Raw genomic sequence first — 21,446 nt, forward strand, 5'->3', positions numbered from 1 at the left:
CCTAAGTACTGTACTATCTCAAATATTCTCCAAATTCGATACAGGTAAGTTTCTTGGGAGGTGTAATATGGCGGCTTCGCGGCTTCAAAAGTGTATCCAGCAATATATTCAGATCAGTGATACAAATCCACGGCATCAAATATACTGACAGCAAAAAGAAAAAGTGCTGCATAGGAATAACAAAAACAAGGAGGCGCCACCTTGTGGCGCGGTGCCATACTACGGACAACAGTATCAACACGGGTAGCATTGTCGTGGATTAATAGCAGCAATTACGTAACTCAACATGGTACACACTCAACCCCGCCTGAACCCCCGAAAAGGATTGTTTGTGTTGTTCATGGTACAAAAAGTTATATCATTGAATTTACTTGTTTAGAGGGATACCCTGAAGTATGCCGCAAGTACAGCAAATACAAAAGACCATTCATACTGTAACATACTGTATGATACCGCGCCACAAGGTAGCGCCTCCTTGTTTTGGCTATCCAGATGCGCCGCCCATGGCTAGTCAGCCACCATGTTACAATACTCACATTCGTACCTATACACAATTCCAAATCTACCTAACACGCAGGTTTTTGAATGTTAAGAGGAAGCAAGCCCAGAACCGCAAACGTGCGAGGCAGGCGTGCCAACCACTAGCACGCCAGTCATCACTTACAACAAATGAAATGAGGACAGCTAATTGTCTTTAATCGTGACAATCAAGTGTTAGAATTCACAGCGAATCTGCTGCCGTAATCTGCTTTGGCACAGGCCAAACATTGAAAAGCAGCCGTGGCAGCGAGCTGGATGCCAGCTGTTGTGCGCGGTGTTGCCAAGTGTGTTTTTGGAGCGCTCCAGTCAACAGAGCTGCATGTTTTGTGACGTCACGTGATGTACAGTATGAAGCGGGTTTTGCAGTGGATGGATGCATGCGAGACGCACATTTGCAACTGATCTGTGGGGTATCCCTCTCGTGGGACCCGGAGGCGGTGGGCCGAGTATGACCCTCACCATTCTATAATCAGCCCTGCCAGCATCCACACTCCTGTAATATTTAATGTATTCATTAAATACAATTGATAAATCAGTTACATTATAAGAATGAGCATATTTGACAAAATATAGAATATATTGGTATGATGAAAATACAGGCATACTTTTTTTCCCCACAAAACATTTTTAAATAACAAAATAAGTTAAAATTTGTATCTAGTTAAATAATAGGTTATATTATTAAAAAATATTTGTAAATAACCTTTAAGATCAACACACATTTTTATTGAAATATTTTACAAAAATATTTTTAAATAGTTGTTGTTTTTTAAATTATCTAGTTAAATAATTGCTTAATTATAGTTATTAAAAATAATTGTAAATAACCTTTAAGATCAACACAAATATTTTACAAAAATATATTTTTTTAAATAGCAATTTCTTATCTTACTGGTTACTTACAATTCAATCAAAAATTACACAAAACTAGTACAAGTAACTTTTATTAAAATAAACTAGTTAAAAATACAGTATTAGTCAAATAAACGTTATTAAATGACTGGTTAATTATTATTATGGAATGATTTATAAATCATAAAAAATGTGTATAATTTTTTAAGTACTTCCTGAATTTGACAAAAATTGTAATAGTTGATAATAAATTATAATATAAATAAAACATTTAAAAAAACTATTGTACAAAAATAGTATAATAATTTAGAATCAAATTAGTTGTGCAGTAATTAAAAATGATGGGCATTAAGTATTTAAACAAAGAACATAACTTTAGAATTATCTTTCTAACCTGTCAGATGTTGCCTTTGAGCAGCCGCTTTCGGACATTGAGCGGGGATTACTACACGTACACACATCTGGCAAGGCTGGCACGCAGACAGGAAATGGCAGTAGCCTGCTCACCAGGAGCCCACTTGCCAATTTCCTGCTCCACTTTCCACTCATGGAGAACCCGTAAAGTGGCACTGCAAATGAAGATGTCAAGAAAAAGCACAGCATGTTTTTTTTTTTTTTCTTTCTAACATGGTTCGATTTCCCTGGGGAGTTTTTTTCTCCAGCTTTGAACAACCGCACTTGTGCAGGCTCTATTTTTTGCTGACATTAGCCCGTTTTGAGGGGGCGGTCTCGTGTCGTGCAAGTAACCCCATCCACATACTGTTTGGCTGCAACGTGCCCTGCCATTGACTGGCGATGAGCCGAGCCCAGGGTGTAATCCAGTTCTTGCACCAGACGTGGGCTGGGATGGGCTCCAGCTCCCCCGCAATCCTATAATGAAAAGCCCAATTCTGAAGCTGGCTGTTCAACAATATTAGAGAGGCACTTTTGTGTTGCACTTGAATGGAGTTCCTACAGTGCAGCGATGGAGGACAGCAGTTCGCAATCATCATCACTTTGCCTCCATGAGGCCGAGGGGAGCGTTCCACACTCACAAATTTGCTTCGAGCAACAGTAGGACACCGAGTTGGATCTGGCGCTAACGGCAAACAAAAGCAGACAAGTGGTGGCGGTGGGAGGCTTGGCTCTTGTTTCAAAGAGCAGATGTGCACGTTTTGTGTGATAAATTTCTTGAGGCACGGCAGCGGAAACCAACGAAAATTAACACAAAAATTTTAAAAAACAATTTGGTTAACGATATAAAATAAAATGTTTTTTTGGGGTTAAAAAAAAAACGAAAACTGAACTACAATTATAGCAAAAATGTCCTCCGTTTTAGTCTTTGCTAAATAATTTAATGCATCAGTTTTTGGGGATGATTTTGAGTATATTTATTTTTATATTAACCAGAATAAGGACGTTTTTGTGTGTGTGTGTGTGTGTGTGTGTGCACTCAGGATGTTTGAAAGTGTCACACATAAGTGACGTCATCTAGCAGCAGCCAATAGAAAAACAACTTTAGATGACGTCACTCCATGCGTCAATTGCTTTCGGTGCAGGTTGGCGGGAGTTCGCTAAAAGTTGAAATCCTTTTAAGAGGAAAATACAAACTGAAATATGGTTGCACAAAGAGACCAAGTTTTGCGTCTTACATGCTAGCACGATACGTGTTAGCCTGCCATGTGTATTTTTTTTCAATCATTAACTATTGTTAACTATCTCGCATACATGATGTCCAACATAGAAAATGGTGTGTAATTGGACCCACAGAAGAACTGAAGTATGTCTGAATATCCTAAACAGAAAGCTAAATTTGACGGTGTTCGTTCACACCCTTCTCTAATCAAAATGGTGTCCCCCAGGGGTCCTTACTGGATCCCATTATTATTTACATAAATGTCTTGTCAAAATGTAACTTGACCACAAATTTCACTTTATGCAGACAACCTTGTTTTAGTGCCATATAACATCTGCAATCTGCCTTTGCTGTTGTTTAGAAAAATCTTCATCAGTTGCACCTTGTACACAGGTCGAATGACAAAAAAAAAATCCAGAATTGTTACTGAATGATTTTTTTTTTTTTTTTTTACATTGAATGAGAGAATTAATTTTGTCAAATAGAATAAGAAACCACGGGAGAAACTGGTTCCTGTGTTCCAACTACAGTTCAACTTTACAGTCGTCTGGTTGGAATAGGACGCCACCCAGTGGTCAGTCCTGGTCAGTAGTTGCGTTTCCATCCTCCCTTTTTTATTCGAATTTTCAAGAAATGCGAAAATAAAACGAATGGAAACGCCAGAAATTCGAAAAAGGGCCAAAAATTCGCAAAAAGTGTTTACGCTTAGATGGGGTGGATTTTGAAACTTATCGAAAAAAGGAAAATGCGAATTTTGGCGCTGGAAACTCACCGGCGAGACCGGATACACATCGCATGTTTTGACCGGATATTACGCCACACGTACGTTTGTAGTCCCAAAGTCGATAACGGTATGTTTGGAGACGACGAAACAGAAATCTTTTTTGAATGAGAGCAGCGAATATTAATGTTATTTTAGATGGGACAGCAAAGAAACGCTACGGTTTATCAAGAATTACAAAACTCATACGACGTCAACGTACGGCGCAGTCGCTTCCTGGGCTGCTGCCGGCTGCTGCTTCTTTTAAATTGTTGGTGGATCACATCTCTTAATAGTGTATAGCGCCACCTACAGCGGCGGAGAAAATCGAAACAATTGGATGGAAACCTGGCTAGTGACAGACAACCAGCATGTGCCACATTCAAAAGATTTTTCAGCAATTTCTCTCAATATTGCACCTTCTGTGAAACACGGGTCTGAGGTGGCAATACATTGCTGCCATTATTTTTGTCTTTCTTCATGGTGGACCACAAAAAAAGAGGAAAAGCCTGACTTTGTTGATTTGTTTGTATTTATTACTCATCAGTTTCAAGTTATTTCATAGACCGTGTTAGTGGGTTTTTAAAGGGTACCAGCAATTGTGTCCATCTGCTTCATTCTGTTTTGTTTTGCTTACACACAACATCAAACTGTGTTGTCAACAAACACAATAGCACAAAAATATTGTGTTGCGTTACAATGCAATGCGATCTGACTTAACCATGCAGTATATACATACAGCTTGAGTACTTCCTGGTTTTCTACAGCTGATTCACACTGCATGGTTCATAAACACAACTTCCACTTTTTATTTTCAAACGGCAGAATTGGCATTAAAAAAATAATAAAACTTATTCAGATATCGTCAGATCCGAATCAGGCCTCTCCTGGATAAGATTCATATATACTGTACAATAAAAACACGTCCACATATACACCGATACCAAAAACACAAAGTTGGCACAACATCACACTGATTTGTATAATGATTCCAGTTTACAGTGTTTTCCAACACAATCCAGCAAATGAGTCCCACTTGCTGCCTTTTTCCAAAGGACGACACGGGTTGTTATTTTTCCAAAGAGGCACTTGAAATTAAATTAAATGATGATTTCACACACCCGGCTCATGTAGTGTAAGGTTAGCGCATTATGCTAAGCCCTCTTGATACGTCGTTTAGAGTTCTTTATCGCTATGAAACAAACATCTGCTTGGCTTGGAACGTGTTATCGACATATACAATGTTTCATTTCACATACTTGCACATCTCGTTGATAATGACAAACTATGTTTCGTGGAGATTTAGTGCCACTTAAGTATTATTAAACACGCCCGAACGTTTGTGCTGTTCCTGAGAAACGAACGTAACAGGAGGGTCAAGCGAAGCAAAGAGGCACACAAGTGATGGACAAGCTGAAAGTTCACATCAAATAAATATACAGCAACTAGTTCCGTTTTCAGCGTCGGCCTTTCGGTCGTTTTGTGCATCGGGATTAAAATGAACAGTTATGGATTAGCTTCCTGAATGTTAATAAAACGACATTAAATACAATAAAATGAAACAGTACAGTCAGACGAACGGGAAAGTTTATGCAGGACTGTTTTTTTCTCTCTCTTAAGTTCTCTTAAATTTCTTTCTCAGGAACAACAACAATGGAAAAAAAAAATCTCAATCACATTGCTCACCATTATTTATAGTTGTTTAGACATTAAATTTTTTATTTTTTTTTAATAACAATAAAGGTTGGTGGTCAAATAAATCTGAAATCTTTGGTATGAAATTGTCTGCTTGGCTTAATAATAATAATAGTATAATGTTAATTTTAAATATTTTCAATGATATTGCAATGGAGTTATTAATGCCATACACACAATGTTGATTGGATTTTTTTTATAGAGCTGTCAAAATTAATCGACTAGTAATCGATTGTCAAATTAATCGACTATTATTTTAATAATCGTGCTTGGAGCCATTTTTAAATTTAAATATTGTCCAAATCCACTGATTTCAGCATATCAATATTAATTGTTCACGGATTTTGGAGTCCTTCATGAAAGAAAACTTGATTATATTGTGTGCTTTATCCAAATAAGACATTTGCAAACATCAGTTTTTACTTTGGAAAACAGTGACCGAACCGGTAACATAGTACAACATCAATCCCCCTTTTTTTTTTATCAATATATGAAGTACGAAATAAACACTAACCACTGGTTAATAAACAACAGTAATCTGTGGGGAAAATTATTTTGTAATACACCTTCTAAAGCAAAATTAAAATTAATCAGATTAGTTAATTAAATAATCAATAGATTAATCCATTCTAAAAAATATTCAATAGTGACAGCACAATTTTTTTTTTCATTACTGCCATTTTGGGATAATGAAACATAGTCGTACATTATTGCTGCTCCTGAGAAATCAACATAATAGGAGGGTTAAAAAATATTGACGATCTACATTTGGTTTGTATTTAAACATCCACTAAAATGGACACAAAGCGGAAGATGAATTTAGATGTGTTCTAGTCACAATAACCCCAAAAATAGTTTAAAGCACTTGCATGTTTTCATGCTAAAAATAAGTCACTGTATTGTGATCATACGAGTAGAAATGTAGTGCTAACAGTCGCGGTCAAGGGGGAAAAAATGAATTATTAACACAAGGCCGGTAGTCATTCTTGCTTGGCAGGGGACGACAAATTTCTGTTTGAGGAGCTATCGAGTGCCTGTAGCGTGAATGAGGCTGCCAAAGTGAGCTCTAAGGTTTGACAAATGGCTGAAGATCTACGCTCCATTCAGTGTCTGAAGGCATCTGGTGTCCACACAGACAGAGGTCAAGTGATTGATGTTCAACTTAAAGCGGCCATAGTATGCATTTCTCCACAATTTAAAGGCGACATGATGGGAAATAGCTTGTATAGTTGGTCTGTTTTACCAAAAGGTTGCTTGTGTCATTTCACAATTGACGGGTGGGCAGGCACTCCAGTGATCCAACTCTTTTCATAAAAGTCACATTTTCTTTAAAAAAAAAGTCACTTTTCTTTCAACTGGCGTTCAAATCTAACCATAAGGGGAGGAAAAGCAAGAGCAGGAGGACCATAATGAGAAAAGGGAGGAGAACAAGGAAGTACAAGAGGAAGAAGACAAACTAGGCAAAAGGAGAGGAGGAAAAAAAGGAGCAAAAGCAACCAGAGGAGGACAAAAAAGTAGTGATGGGAAAACGAAGCTTCATGAAGCACTTGCGATACTTTTTGACTCCTCTAGATGGCGCTCTTGGTTTAAAGATAAAGACAAGTGCAATGAAAATGGATTACATTTCCATTGCCTCTTTGAACCATGAGTGCCATCTAGAGGAGTCAAAAAATATCGCAAGTGCTTCACGAAGCTTCATTTTCCCATCACTACGAGTAGGAGTATCAGGACATGGAAACCGAGAAGGACAACGAGGAGGACATGAAGGCTTCCATGTTGCAAATGTCATTTTGCTGCCATGATTACTGATGTGTTCTTCAAACGTGCACTACTGTACTGCGTTGTGCGCGTGTAAACTTTGGATTCTCTTAAGGAATGCATGACGACGACAGGCAACAGATGAGGCTCAGCTTCAACAGTCCGTCGGTAAAGGCAGTGCAGGACTTTCAACAGTGAGCAGTACCACGACAAAAAAAAATTTAATCAATAAAAAAATCAACCCGCTAAAACCCTGTCGAGAAGCGAACCTATCAGCGGCGTTAAGACGGTCGCGGCGCGCTCTCGACGGCGGGCGGGCGGGCAGAGCTATAGACATACAGCGGAAGGTTCACTGGATTGGTCCTAATTGGCAGCAAAGAATCCGCATGCTTTAAAAATGGACCGCTTGCTGCAGATACAGTGGTGCCTTGACTTGTGAGCTTAAACGGTTATGTGAGAATGCTCGTAACTCTGAACACTTGGTTCACAAATCTTTTTCGTATTGAGCTGAAAGGAAATGCCATTCGTCTGCTCAAATTCCACAAGAATTCATTCCAGCTTTTTTTTTTTTAAATAAGAACAATTGTACTTTCTATTGTACTTCATACGGTGCATTCGAGGATGGTCGGAGGTTCAAAGTTCAAACCAGGAAGTGTGTACGGCAACGCCCTCTTGAACTGGGAAATCCCATTTGCTCAGTCGAAAGAAAAAAAAAGGACCCCGAGTTCACGGACTACAAGTGACGTCACTCTACAATGGCGACCCCTTTGGAAACACAGGCCGTGAATGGTAAATATTCGGCATCAGTTCACGTAACACAACGTACGTGACAGTATGCCGCTATCTCCTTGCATGAAATGCTGAACTCCTGAACTGTATGGAATGCTTAAGATAAAAACAATAAATGAAGCAAAATTGAGAGAAGGCAAGTTTGCTGGAGTTCAAAATGAGTTTTGCGGACCAAAATAAAAAAACAACTTATCACTATCCGCCATTTTGGTTTACTTTCGCCTCGAACGCTTTCAGGTCGGAACTGCGAAAAACCAAGTCGAATATATCCGACTTCCAACCATCCTCGAATGCAGCAATAGAACATAATTAAAATAAGAAGAGTGCCAAAATAGGAAATCAAAATAGAGTATTCTAAAATATTAAACATAATTTCATGCTTCAATGCCGATTGCCATCCGAACACTCCTTCTGCCACCAGAGGGCAGTATAATACTTTCAAAAATACATAGGGCGGTGTTTAGCGCAAAAGCGATCCAGATGTTGACGTCACGCGTTAGCGCAGCCATTTTGGCAGCATAGAAAACACGTCTGCCACTTTGGGAGGGACATAATCTGTTTCGTTTGTTTGTGCTTCTACGGTTTAATAGATATTACACAGTTCAATCTAATAACTAACCATAAAGACTTTTTACGGCATAAATGATGGCGGCGGCCTAGTTAGCAGATGCTAAGTTGCTAACATACATAAATAACACTGCCAAGACTTGCGTGAAACTGCCAAATTGGATGGCATTTTGAGCACACGTAAAGGGGAAATAAATCCGGATTGTACAAACTTGTAAAACCTTTGAATGATCAGATTTGATCATCGGTGCAAGAGTAATTCCACGTAGCAGGGTCGCCAATTTGAAAAGAAAAAGCACTCCTGACACTTTATCGTCAATCCAACCTGTCCACCTCCCGCATGCATATCATGTCCTTTTCATCAGTGACTTTTTTCAATTCTCTTGGGCGGAAAGTTAACGGATAAACGCTAGTTTTATCCCTCCTCGTCATTGTAGTCCATTAGAGTGTTCAGAGTAATAGTCACGTGACGTCCGGATCTCTATTGTACAACATCAACCCATATATTGAAGCTAGCCCTCTGAGCACGCAACCCCGGTTCGATTCCCGTGCGTGTCATTCGTGCTCTCCTGCTTCCTGCCTATTCTTCAACCGTCCTGTCCATTAAAAGGCAAAATGCCAACAACAAATACATGAATGAAAAAAAATCTCCTCTAAGCGAAGTAAAAAATATATAAGTAAGAGTAATAAAAAATATTTTTTGCACAAAATAAAATGATACAGTGGACTACTGTCTACTACTGCGCAGAGTTTAGGAACCAAGTCCCACCACAAAGTAATCTCATATATTTATATAGTATGCCTATAATTGCCATGATTTTTTTTTTAAACGATAGACTAATAAAAACAGGGGATCTGGAGAAAAAAAAGCACAAAGAACTTCTGGATTTTAACAAATGACGGGGGATAGCTTCCAAAACATTGTTTTTGCTAGGAGGGTTAGAAATACCGCAACACCCATGCTAATTTCATTAGCCTATCTTTAGCATCTTGCATTTTGTGTTAGCCTTAAACTTTTGTAAATTTGAAATTCTCGTTCGTCGAGGCACCACTGTATATTGAGTAGGCGGTTCGCCGAGTAATGTATGTCTATGGCTCTGCTTCAAGGCAAACAAAAAATTTGAACTTTGAGCAGCAAGGCTTGTAAAAAATAAATAACCCAACCAGGTACCGTCAGAGGTGACAACATAACGCCAGCGGGGCGAGAGCTCCCAACAGGAAGTACGTCACTCTGTACAGGTGCAGCGGGCAGAAGATCACCATAGCGATGGACAAGGGCAGAAATGACGTCGGGTGTAGCAGTTTGCTGGATGGGAAAAAAAGAAAAAAAGTCAAGCCCATGTTGAGATGGTGGCCGCGTTTCCCCGGGTGGGTTCACAAGGGCACGCAACTACCTGTTGGTAAGAATCTGAGTGTTGCAGTTGATGAGCTGCAAGTACACGAAGCACAGAGGTACAAAGTACGGCCAATAGGGGTCAGGATTGAGCTGGGTGGTATAGCTGCAAATAAAACAGAAATTTGAAACGTGTACGAGCTGCTACAAACATCAAGGCACCACAGTGTGTACTCGAATAGTTTTCACCACTAAAACTATACTCGATGACAGTATTACTCCTCCTCAATGTTATTTTAGTTAACTAAAAATAACAAAAAAATTCAAAAAACAATTTCGTTAACGAAATAAAATAAAATCAAAAATGCTTTTTAAAAAACGAAAACTAACTGAAATTACATCTTATGTTTACAAAACTAAAACTGACTATAATTATAGCAAAGATGTCCTTCGTTTGAGTCTTTGGTAATAAATTTAATGCATGAGCCTTTGGGGATGATTTTAAATGTGATTTTAAGTAGATTTAGTTTGATATTAACCGGAATAAGAAAGTGTGTCACACAAAAGTGACGTCATCTAGCAGCAGCCAATAGAAAAGCACCTTCAGATGACGTCGCACAAGTAATACACTTTTTTTTTTAAACTAAAACTAATACTGAAACTAACTAAAACTAAATTAAAACTAAGCATATAATATATATATATAATAATATATAATAATAAACACTAACAAAACCCCCTTGAAAACTAATTAAAACTTAACTAAATTTAAAAACAAAAACTCAAAACGAAAACTAAAATAAAAAAATTCCAAAACTATAATAACCCTGCTCCACTGTCACGTCATAATTGCGTAACATCTTACCCCAGGTTGCGGCTCCAGTAGACGAGCGAGGGTGAGCTGAGGATCAGAGGCACAGTAAACAGCGCCGACAGACACAGGTGGAGCTGCACGTCATCTCTGACCTCCCATAGAGCCAAATCTGACAGCAGCGGCGAACCGTTACATTCTCTGGCCTCAATTACAGAATGTTTTGGTTGCCTGGGTGCCTGGAAACAGTTGCAGGAACGCTGAATACTTGCTCTTTAATATCTTACATTGTAGTTTTGTCTTCAGTTGGCCTCACCAGATTGAGAATGTGACGCAAGGACCTTTCTGTCATCTGTAGTCTCAGTACCTGGACACACAAATGCAAATAAATGTGCTGCAGTCAGTCAGTTTCACAGGAGCAGCGATTATGTACCTGGGACACATTTGACATTATTATTTTGATTAAAACAAAATACATTTAAAAAGCTAGAATAAAATGTGTATTAAAAAAAAATGATGCAGGACCTCATTCACTCACCCTGTACAGGTGGAGCACAAAGGCAGCTAGGATTGCCAGCGCTCCACAGGTATTCCAGCCCAAGATGGTCAGAAATATCATGACGAAGATCTGGGTCCGCAGACGCAGCGTGCCGCAATCTCTCGAGATGGACGATCTACAACAAAAACAATCATTATTAATAAGCCAGTTGTGTTGGATACAACAAAAATGTTCATGCTGCATGTTAAACCACCAACATAATAGATATGAAAATCATAGTTGTATCATTACATTAATCCTACCTCCACATACGGGGTTACGTTCCAAATTAGCCGAGCAATAGGTGAAATCACACATTTAATACACATATATTGAAAGAGTGCAAGAGCAATGCATAACACAAAAAATATTGCACAAGGCGTTTACAGTAATAAATGCCCTTTCTTCCAATGAATTTAACTTATCTCACAATATACATCAATCATGCCCAACAATGTACGTCATTTTTAAATCAACTAACAGCCGTTGCTACCTGTAGGCGTAATAAAAAGCAGGATTAAAGAGGATGACATTCAACAAAAACAAGGCTTTTGTAAAATACTCATTTACATTCTCAAACTAAACAGTATGCCTCTGTCTCGTAGTCAACAGTGAGACTAAACCCAAAATATACTCAACAAAAATATAAACACAATTTTGTTTTTGCTCCCATTCTTTATGAGATTAACTCTTCTACATACACACTATCACCACCCAAAAACCTGCACCTTTCAGAGCGGCCTTTTATTGTGGGCAGTCTAAGGCACACCTGTGCACTAATCATGCTGTCTAATCAGCATCTTGATATAGCACACCTGTGAGGTGGGATGAATTATCTCGGCAAAGGAGAAGTGCTCACTATCACAGATTTAGACATATATTTGAAAGAAATGGTGATATTAAGTATAAGTTTTAGATCTTTGAGTTCATCTCCTAAAGAATGGGAGCAAAAACGGTTGCATTTATATTTTTGTTGAGTATGGATTAAAGTTAAACCAAAACAGAGTTAACTATATAAAAAAAGGCCATGAAACAGCAGACCCAGAACCCGCAATGAAGGGGCGGGTTTACTGTCTGACTGTACGATTTCAAATTCTACAACAGTGGCAATCGCAAAAAAATGGAACGGTGCTATGACGAGGGATGACCTACCTGTGCAGCACAGCTAAGACCAACGAAATCATCCGCGTGCTGAGTCGGAGCATCACGCTGCCCCAGTACGCCACGGCTGCGCCAATGACGTAGAGAAGCGGGTGCAGGAGGTACGGCCATTCCGCACATGGCACCACGCCATCGTAACGCACCTCGTCAGGGAAGATGGGAGGGGCCACGTCCATCAAGGGGAGGCAAAGTAGCGACCATGTGTTTTTGACCCAACTACAACTGATGAGGAGAGAAGACTTTTGAAGGAGGTTGATGTGCAAACGCGCCGCGGCGTCACCGCGCCTACCTGAAAAGGATGTGTAGGATATAAACAGACAAGTTGACTTTATGGGGTTGGAGGCCTTTGCAGAGCACAAAGCTCATGGAAGCAGCTCTCTGCGACTTGCAGATCGAGGACAGTTGGCCACCGCACGCTAGCAGAAGGGTTACAGTCGTGTACACTGGCACCATGGGGACAAAGAAGCGCAGGATCTGTGAGAGGGAACGTTCAACGTGAAATAGCATATAAACAGTGCAGAGCGAAGATCAGGTTATTTATCCCACTTCAACCTTCTATGTTTGTTTCATAGGACAGTAATTTGAACTTGTGTAATTATCCAAAAGTGTCAAAATATGGTCAAAAATTTTATCCAAACAAACATTGTTCATATTTGATTAACTGGCCATTTAGTTTCGAGCATAAACCATTACATATTGAATAGATTTGATGCTGAACAGATATTCATGTTTGATTTCTTTTAATTTCATAATTTGATCCAGAAAGTAACACTTGGTTTATAATAAGAGCAAATGGGAATTACCTGTCCCAACACTTTGGGTAGTGACGTCCTCACTGAGACCTGTAAAAGACAAAATATTTTGAATAATAAGTTGAAAAGTTTAAAACACTTCTTATTTACATAAACAAGAGACTAAAAGGGGACAGAAATGTGTAATTTCTACATTGTTTTTGCTGTTGCAAATATACATTCATTACAATTATATTTCCCTTGTAGGTTACAACAACAAAAAAGAAAAACAATTTTAAATAATGTTTTTAATGAAAGTTCTTAGAAGTCGCTTAAAAGGAACCCCGACTGTCATGACAGTTTTTTTTTTATTTGTTTGGTTGTTACTAACATAACTATGAGATTCATTTTTCAAAAAATCATTTCCAGTTGAATACATTTTGTAGAACCTTTATTTGGACGTACGCCGCCATTGTTATTTACGTCGCAACGCATTCAGTAAGTAATGACGTCTCGTCATTCATCAGACACATTCAAGAGTTTTGATCGTCCCTTTAGGAACGCTACGGAGGCTTACCTTGCTTTATTTACGGGCGTTTCACATTGCTCCAGCCATTCTACGTCATTACGCACTGAATGCGTTGCGACGTAAATAATATTGGCGCCGTACGTCCAAATAAAGGTTCTACAAAATGTATTGAACTGAAAATTATTTTTTTTTTAACTAATCTCATTGTCATGTTGGTAACAACCAAATAAATAATATAGAGCAAACTTGTCATTAGTCGGGGTTCCTTTTTAAAGGAATTGGAGTTATTACAAAAAATGGCCAGCAGGAGGCAGCAGAGTATAAGTGATCAAGGGCCATGTTGCAACAAACTCTTTTCCTCGCAGTTTGAAACAGGTTTGTGAATAATGATGAAACTTAAGCTATATTCTAATACTAATTGCTGCAAAACGGAAACAGATACAAATGTACTTTTATCCTGATGAAAGAAAATACTCAAATTTTCTTTTGTTTTGTTTCAATAGCAATAGAACAGTGTTCTGTGGGTCTTGCAAAATCAGTCAAAATCCAGTAATCCAGTATCCACATTTGTGTTTCTCCTTTGTTGGTTGGCATTAAATGGGGATTAAATAGCTAATGGAGTTAATAATGAGACCATGCATATAAATAGGCATATTTTTTGCTCCATTTCTGACACTTTGCATAATGATTCCAATAAATTTGCATAACGGAAGATCAACTGAATATGCCTGGATAGCGGCAAAGTTGGAATACGCAACCTTATATTGGCAGTTGGGGGCAGTGTGGAGCTGAAGGACAACACTGGACTCGTTGTCAGGACGATTTGTGTGGAGCATCCCTGAGATTTCCGTCACTGAGGGTACACTAGTGGAACAACCACACGTTAGCATGCAGGTCCAAATGTGAATGACAACTTTGGCAGCAGACACCAATCATCACTAACCTAGCTGTTGTCAAAACGTCCTCCATGAACCACGGAACCTTTATTCTGTAGACACTGGCCGATCTATTGACTAACAACAACAAAACATGCAGTAAAGTTTATTTTCCCATTCCCAAAGGATTGTTACAAACACACACACACAACTTACCTTTCTGTACTTTACATTGACTTGCAACATTAATTCTGAAAGCCTGATAGACCTAAACACACAAAAGAAGTCAGCGTTGCCGTGACACAGCCAGGACACGATGACGTCTTGCAACATACCTCATGAAAGTCTTGCAGCGTGATGGTGTGGAAAAGTCCACTAGAGGGCACTGTAATTTCACTGGCTGTCAAACCTAATAAATAAATAAATAAATAAATGGTAACGTTGTCAGTCATCTTAAATGGAGACCAGAATCGTAAACACAACTCACCAAAGGACAGAACATGCGGGACAGAGAGCGCCAGCGCCAGAGATTGTTGTCTTTGCCACTCGCACTCCACCGTGAACTGAAATTCAGAAGCCACAATGGCTTTCAATCGAGTTGAACCATGCAGTGACCTGACACCATATAAAACCCTCGAAGAGGAATCCATTCATTCTTTGTAAACCACCCACGTGTTTGCCATTGAGGTTGGAGGCTGACACCACCAGATAGCTGAATGGAGGCAGCTCACCGAGACTCAGCGACAACACCTGGAGGTGGGGACAAGACAAAGCATATTTTTTAAAAAAACACCAGGCACACTTCAGATCAGCAATGTCCTTTAATGACCTTATATGGCGGAAGAAGCTCAGTCCCCTTGGACAAATCCACCATGTGCACACTGTGGAAAGAAACATTTCTACTGTGCTACAGGACAGTGACACGATTACATGTTGAATGTGAAAGGTGCTCGAGTGTGCTCCTACACTTACCATGAGGAACCATTCTGGCGCACGCAGCCGTATAACCAGCTGGTCATGTCCTGGTGAACAGCAAAAAATTAGAGTAAGACATTTTGAGATTATATTTCCATTAGGTTTATTAACTCTTTTACTGCCAAACGTTATCCAAAAAAAACACCCCTAGAGTGCCAGCCGATTTCGAGCATTTTCACTCATCTTTCAAGGCGAACAGAATATGGGGCAGATGCCACGGACCTCCAGATTTCACACATCAGCGTCGTTTCCGGCCACGTTTCAACACTTGTTAACACACAGTTAACGTCAATAGACGTTATTGGCGGTATACAGTGGGCATGTCCTTAACGGCATATGACGTTAATGGCAGTAAAATAGTTAATAATTACAGTGGCAACCTGCTACTTGCGGGGGATAGGGACTAGCCCGTGCAAACCAAAAATCCATGTATAATTGACGCCCATTGAATTCCATCTAGACTACCCCTAAATTGTGACATTTTGCTCTGAAATTTTGAGACAAGCCAATTTATCAGTAATATAGTTAAAATGAGTAGAGTGGATATTTTTGTCCTAATAGTGTGCACCATAAAAGTTAGTCTGGAGTCCTGCATGGGTGGAGACACTGGTACATATTCGATTAAGTACATTAATCTGTTCAGATGATTTAAATGAGCAAACATTTTGGTGGCAACAACGTTTCTATAAAACTCACCAGGTTGCTGCTCCGACAGTAGAAATGACTGTAGACCTTCCTGCGACTTGGAAGGGCAAACATGAAGTATTTGAGCTCTTCTACCTGGAAGTGCAGAGCGGTACGGAATATTTGTAGCTACATAGAAAAGGCAGAAATGTATTTCATACGTTGGTCCCAAGTGTGCAGTACCTGTGACGTGCTATATGCCAGACGCAAAGTGTTCACTTCACTCCATGCCTCTGGTGCATCTTAAGTGTCCAAAAAAGGGTTCAAATGATTGTAAAGAGATGAAGATGACTCGAAATATGACTCCATCAGGTGAATTGAAAACTACCTTGCATGGAGACAGAGGCTTCTTGGTTGTCTCCCATCATCCGGGCAGGGTGTCGAACAAAGTGGTGGTTGAGCACAGCAGTCTTCTTATCTGGGCTGTCTGTGAACTAAAAAAAAAAAAGGAAAAAAAGTGTAACCTCCAAAATTCTAATTCTAATTTAACCAGCCATGACGAACTTGTCTTGTTTCAGGATCGAGAAGGTCAAAGAAAGCCCTGACTGTAGCAAGAATGAGCTCTTTGCACCTGGGGAAAACAAAGAGAGAAAACACAAGTGTGCTTGATAGCTTCATTTAAAAAAAAGGAATTAACTACACAACTATTTTTTTCTTACCACACTATGGATAGGTGGTCAGTGGAAACCCAGATCCTGGGAACTGCAGTGGCCTTGAAAAGAAAGAAAAAAAACAAGGTAAGAAGGTCAAGTGGTAGAAAACAGCTCATAATTTTTAACAATGTTACATTGAAAAACATGCTCAATTGGGTTTAGATTAGAGCTGTCAAACAACAATTTTTTTAATCAGATTAATCACATTTTAGAGTTTTGATTAATCACAATTAATTGCTTCATTAAAAAGGCTTTTTTCTCAACATTTTGCCCCCCAAAATTGACGAGCACCTGTTATGTGTAAAAAAAAATATTTATTTAATGTCATGAGGAAGTCTTCAACATTTTTTTGATCCACTACACGCTCATCCTCTTAAAAAAGAAAAGGAAAAAAAAGGAGCCCGATATTTTGACATGAACAAATATTCTGAATGTCATAAACATTTATTAAATGCTATATTTTTATGTAGTTATGTTTATTGCTTATTGCACTTTCAAACATGCTGTATTAGGTTTAGATCGGGCAAACTTCAGTCAAGTTGTATTTCAGTAAGTGAAAAAAACATGCTCTCTTGGGTTTAGATTAGCTAAATTTTCAAACACAAAATAATAGAAAATTAAGGTCAGCAGAATAAGGTTTTTCTAGATTTATTTAGATTTTTATATAATAAAATTCATGTTAAAATCAGGTCACTTTCGATTTTGTGTTTTTTTATATTTGTGTTGGTTTTGTTGTTACTTTTGTTTCATTGTTTCATCGCACAAGGGAGTGATGGCTAATAGGGATACTAATAAATAAACAAAATTTACAACTTTTATTAGTTAATGTTGACCTGCAACATGGGGGTTAATTACATTTGGCGAAAAACTCAAAACTCTTTTTTGTTTTGTTTATTTGATTACTTTTAAGTTGTACTTTATTTAACATCAATATTTGTGATGTCCCATCAATGTGCAAGATTCAACTCACCACCAAGGACAATTTTGTGGGGTCTCCAGGAATATAAGGTAGAGAGATGAGCCCAGAGCGCACTTGGTAATCACGGCATCCGCCGCCAATTGACAGGACCGTGACATTCCGCAGTGCGTATGCCTGCTTCACCCACTTTTTCCTCAGCGAAGAATAGAAATCTGGCACCAAAAACACAACAGGTCAGAACACAGCTGTTAACGGAACTCCATACCTGCACACTTCCTCTTACCACGTAGGTAGTGGTCCAAGACCAGCACTGGAGCCAGGTGAGGGGACGCCTGGGTGATGATAAGACGAACCAGATTGTGGTTGAAGTTGGGCAACGTGAACAGCGCCCGGGCTACCACGCCACCCATGGAGTGGCCCACAAGTACCACGCTCTGGGGGGGTGTCTTCAGGTGCTAAAAAGACAATTGCAAGAGGTTACGTTCGTGAATGCCCCGCGATAAGGCACAAATCCCAGAAATGGCGACCATCTATATTTTTATATTTACAGCGGAACTCTGGTTCAACAGACATACAATAGTGTCCAGTCCACTCAGAAACACTTGCACGGCAGAGATAAACAAGACCAGAGCAGGCTAAAAAAGTGCGGCAATATGGCAGCCATGTTGGCAGGGGCGACTTTCCTATCAAAAGCAATGCATGCATGGCAGCTAGCGCTATCACTCGAATATTTTTAGAATCAATTAGTCTATGGATTATTCAATCAATTACAGTAAAGTGTATTACAAAAGCATTTTTACTGTTTATTAACCAGCGATTGGTGTTAATTTCGTACTTCGTATAAAAAAGGGAGATTGATGTTGTACTATCTATGTTACTGGTTTGGTCATTGTTTGAAGTGTTTGCAAATGTCATTTTTGATTAAACACAAGACGTTTCTTTCATGAAGGACTACAGGAATCAGTGAACATTTACTGTTGAAATGCTGAACTTGGATCATATGGACAATTTTACATAAAAAAATGTCTCCAAACGATTACTCAATTATTAATGTACTTGTTGATTAAGCTGATCGTCAATTACTTGTCGAATGATCGATTAATTTTGACAGCTCTAGTGGCAGCCGTTTCAGCAGGTTAAAGAGTCCCACCAGGGCCCAAAAGTAAAAACCCTAGACCAGTTTGGCTTTAGCCACAGCTGCTTCAACAGGTGGAGACAAGCTCGTTTACCTGCCAGTTGAGTAGAAGCACCGGTGGCCATCTCTCGATATGAATGGGTTGATATATGACATGTTCCATTTGAGCTGCGTGACTACGACAATGCTAAGCTAACTATGCTACCATACCTTTGGTGGGACTCTCTTCCCTGGTAAAATGGCCGCCACGTATATACATCCATTACTTTTGTTAACATCTGTAGCTGGACAAGTCTCAACTATCCTACTTTTTGTACAGTAAATGTATTTTTTTTTTTTATCTATGGCGTAAAATCGGAAGGAAAGAAAGCCGTAACTTGAACAACATGGCTCGTGAATATCAAAATGTGCCTCACTGTTAATCTCAGGTGGACGGGTCTCGAAACATGGACCAAGTGACAAGCGTTTAACAATTGAGGCCCAACCTTGTAAAGTTTCATGATGGCCTTGATGCTCTCGTGTAGGAAGTGCGTTTGCCGCCGTAAACTGCCGCCGTACAGGGCCACCAGTTCTCCGTTGAAGTCCACAGTGAACACGTTGAAATGAAGGCCGCTTTCTGCGTTTTCTGCCTTCCTCAGGGCCACCGAGCCCAGAGAACGCCCTTTGAAAAAATAAAAAAAAGAACAACAAAACGTAAGGCCAAAAGCGAGATACACACATACTGACATTCTCCCTTGCAATTAAAGTGATAATTCCAAAACATTATCGAGTAAGATGCTAAAAATCAACATTTACTGTATGTTCCCCACTTCACCTTGGGGGGGGGAAATTACAACTGTCCAATGGGTGCGTTTACCTTGCTTGAAGCTTCCTGCATTTCCATGCAAGAAGATCACGGGAGCGCCAAAGAGCTGAAGCTCGCGGGTCTCCTGAGTGGACCCACCCTCCCCGTACAGATAGAGCCCATACGCCGGGTACAGTCTGGTCACTCGACGAGGCAACGGCACATGCTAAAAACACCACAACAGATTACTTATATAGCAGACGGAAGTATGTATTCAAAAAACATTTAATGTTAAAAGACCGGTTCAATAAGTTGAAATGTGTATGCCTACGTCTACATTTTCTCTCGGTCGCAGATTTCCCGCCAGTCACACACAAGTAATTCTGAAACATAACTCCCGCCATTACTTTAGTTGGCCAGCACTTTACTAAGGAATGGCATTTTACTTTTCATATTTGTCACATGACACCTGAGGCAGGCGGGCAGCCACTGGCCCGCGAGCATGCCGAAAAACTCCCAACTGACTTGTTTGACAAGTATTTGCATTCCTCCAGATTTGCCAAATAAAGCTGTGTGGCCACCAGAGTAACAAGAAATGCAGGCGGAGTGAGGTCAGAACTCGTAAAGGTCCTATTCCACTTGACTGAACATCCATCATTTTCAATCGAGGGTCGGACTACACATTAACACTCCAAAGTACAAAAAAAATATTTTCATGTTTTGTGCTAAAAAAAGTATGTGGCTTTTGTTTACATGGGCATGAAAATAAAGCTTTGAAAGCACTGAATCAACAGGATTTAAATCAACATTGTAATCAAAACTCTAATAATCAAAACGAAATGGAATCGGACTGAAATCAATAACATCTTAAGACTTTCACTAATTCAGTAGTAAAGTGAACCGAACTGAAAATAACTTCAATATCATAAATACAAAACAATGAAAGTGCCATTCGTGCCATTGTTATAAACCTGTTTATAACAGCTAGTTCTAGCTTTGGCTCCATATGTACGGCCTTGAAGTTATGTTTTTATACAAATATTTAGTCTATTTCATACGCTTTGCTCAAGTTACGGTTCTTATTCGGGTCGCGTCGTATTAACGAATCTCCGTGACAACGCGAGGAATACCTGTGCTGTACTTACATCAAAGGTTAATTGAACAAGTCGTGGAATGGCGGCCTCGTTAATTCTCCACGCGTTTACATGTTGATGTGAAAAGTTCCCTTACATTTGGCTACACTTGATGAATCAAAGTTCACTTATGTGTTTAGTAGTCATAAAAAGCGCTTGGTTACCTACCCGATACTCGGGGTATTGGTACATGTAGGTCATACTGCATCGGTTCTCCTCAAAGCCAGTGAGACACTCTTTCAGGCCGAGAGCGACGAGCCCCAGAGCGAAACCGTAAAAGAGCAGCGTCGCAAACTTCATGCCTCTTCCGCACTTTCTTGACAAGTCGCATTTTGTCGGTGGCCGCGTGTCAGTTGTCATGTTGCCCGCTCGACTCAACTCGACGCCGGGTTGGCACACACTCTAGCCGCTGGAGCCCACAGAAATCATCTGGCACCATGGCGACGGAGACGGAGAGGCACTGAGACGTCACTTCCGAAATGTGGCGGAAGTGAGCAACGACACAAATGATATTGCTTGTATTTGTTTTCATATGTGTGTATATATATATATATATATATATACATACATATATTTATATCGTATTACTGACATTGTGTGTAAAATTGT

The 21,446-nt window shown here is 39.5% G+C and overlaps 1 protein-coding gene across 2 annotated transcripts; it reads right to left on the reverse strand.

The window, feature by feature from the left end:
- Positions 1 to 794: 794 nt before the first annotated feature.
- Positions 795 to 21,277, reverse strand: pgap1 (post-GPI attachment to proteins inositol deacylase 1). Of its 2 annotated transcripts, XR_015096623.1 has the most exons (29): positions 21,006 to 21,277; positions 19,777 to 19,930; positions 19,406 to 19,581; positions 18,069 to 18,240; positions 17,837 to 17,997; positions 16,873 to 16,925; positions 16,718 to 16,784; positions 16,542 to 16,647; positions 16,397 to 16,455; positions 16,226 to 16,309; positions 15,527 to 15,576; positions 15,384 to 15,435; positions 15,227 to 15,304; positions 15,042 to 15,117; positions 14,890 to 14,963; positions 14,771 to 14,822; positions 14,623 to 14,692; positions 14,438 to 14,543; positions 13,223 to 13,261; positions 12,709 to 12,893; positions 12,411 to 12,641; positions 11,259 to 11,394; positions 11,037 to 11,087; positions 10,775 to 10,959; positions 9,971 to 10,075; positions 9,748 to 9,882; positions 2,153 to 2,262; positions 1,787 to 1,961; positions 795 to 1,033 (listed from the first exon to the last, which is right to left on the reverse strand). XR_015096623.1 is itself a non-coding variant. In XM_086090603.1 (26 exons), the coding sequence occupies exons 1-26, from the start codon at positions 21,195 to 21,197 to the stop codon at positions 9,750 to 9,752; spliced, it is 2,847 nt and encodes a 948-aa protein (XP_085946729.1). In that variant the 5' UTR covers positions 21,198 to 21,277; the 3' UTR covers positions 7,104 to 9,749. The 2 variants fall into 2 exon arrangements, 1 of the variants encoding a protein (XP_085946729.1); XM_086090603.1 differs by lacking the exons at positions 795 to 1,033; positions 1,787 to 1,961; positions 2,153 to 2,262 and having other exon boundaries at positions 7,104 to 9,882.
- Positions 21,278 to 21,446: the final 169 nt, after the last annotated feature.

This window comes from Leptonotus elevatus, chromosome 12, assembly GCF_054856555.1.
Source record: "Leptonotus elevatus isolate MCC_2025b chromosome 12, RoL_Lele_1.0, whole genome shotgun sequence".
In the NCBI taxonomy this organism is placed as follows: domain Eukaryota; kingdom Metazoa; phylum Chordata; class Actinopteri; order Syngnathiformes; family Syngnathidae; genus Leptonotus; species Leptonotus elevatus.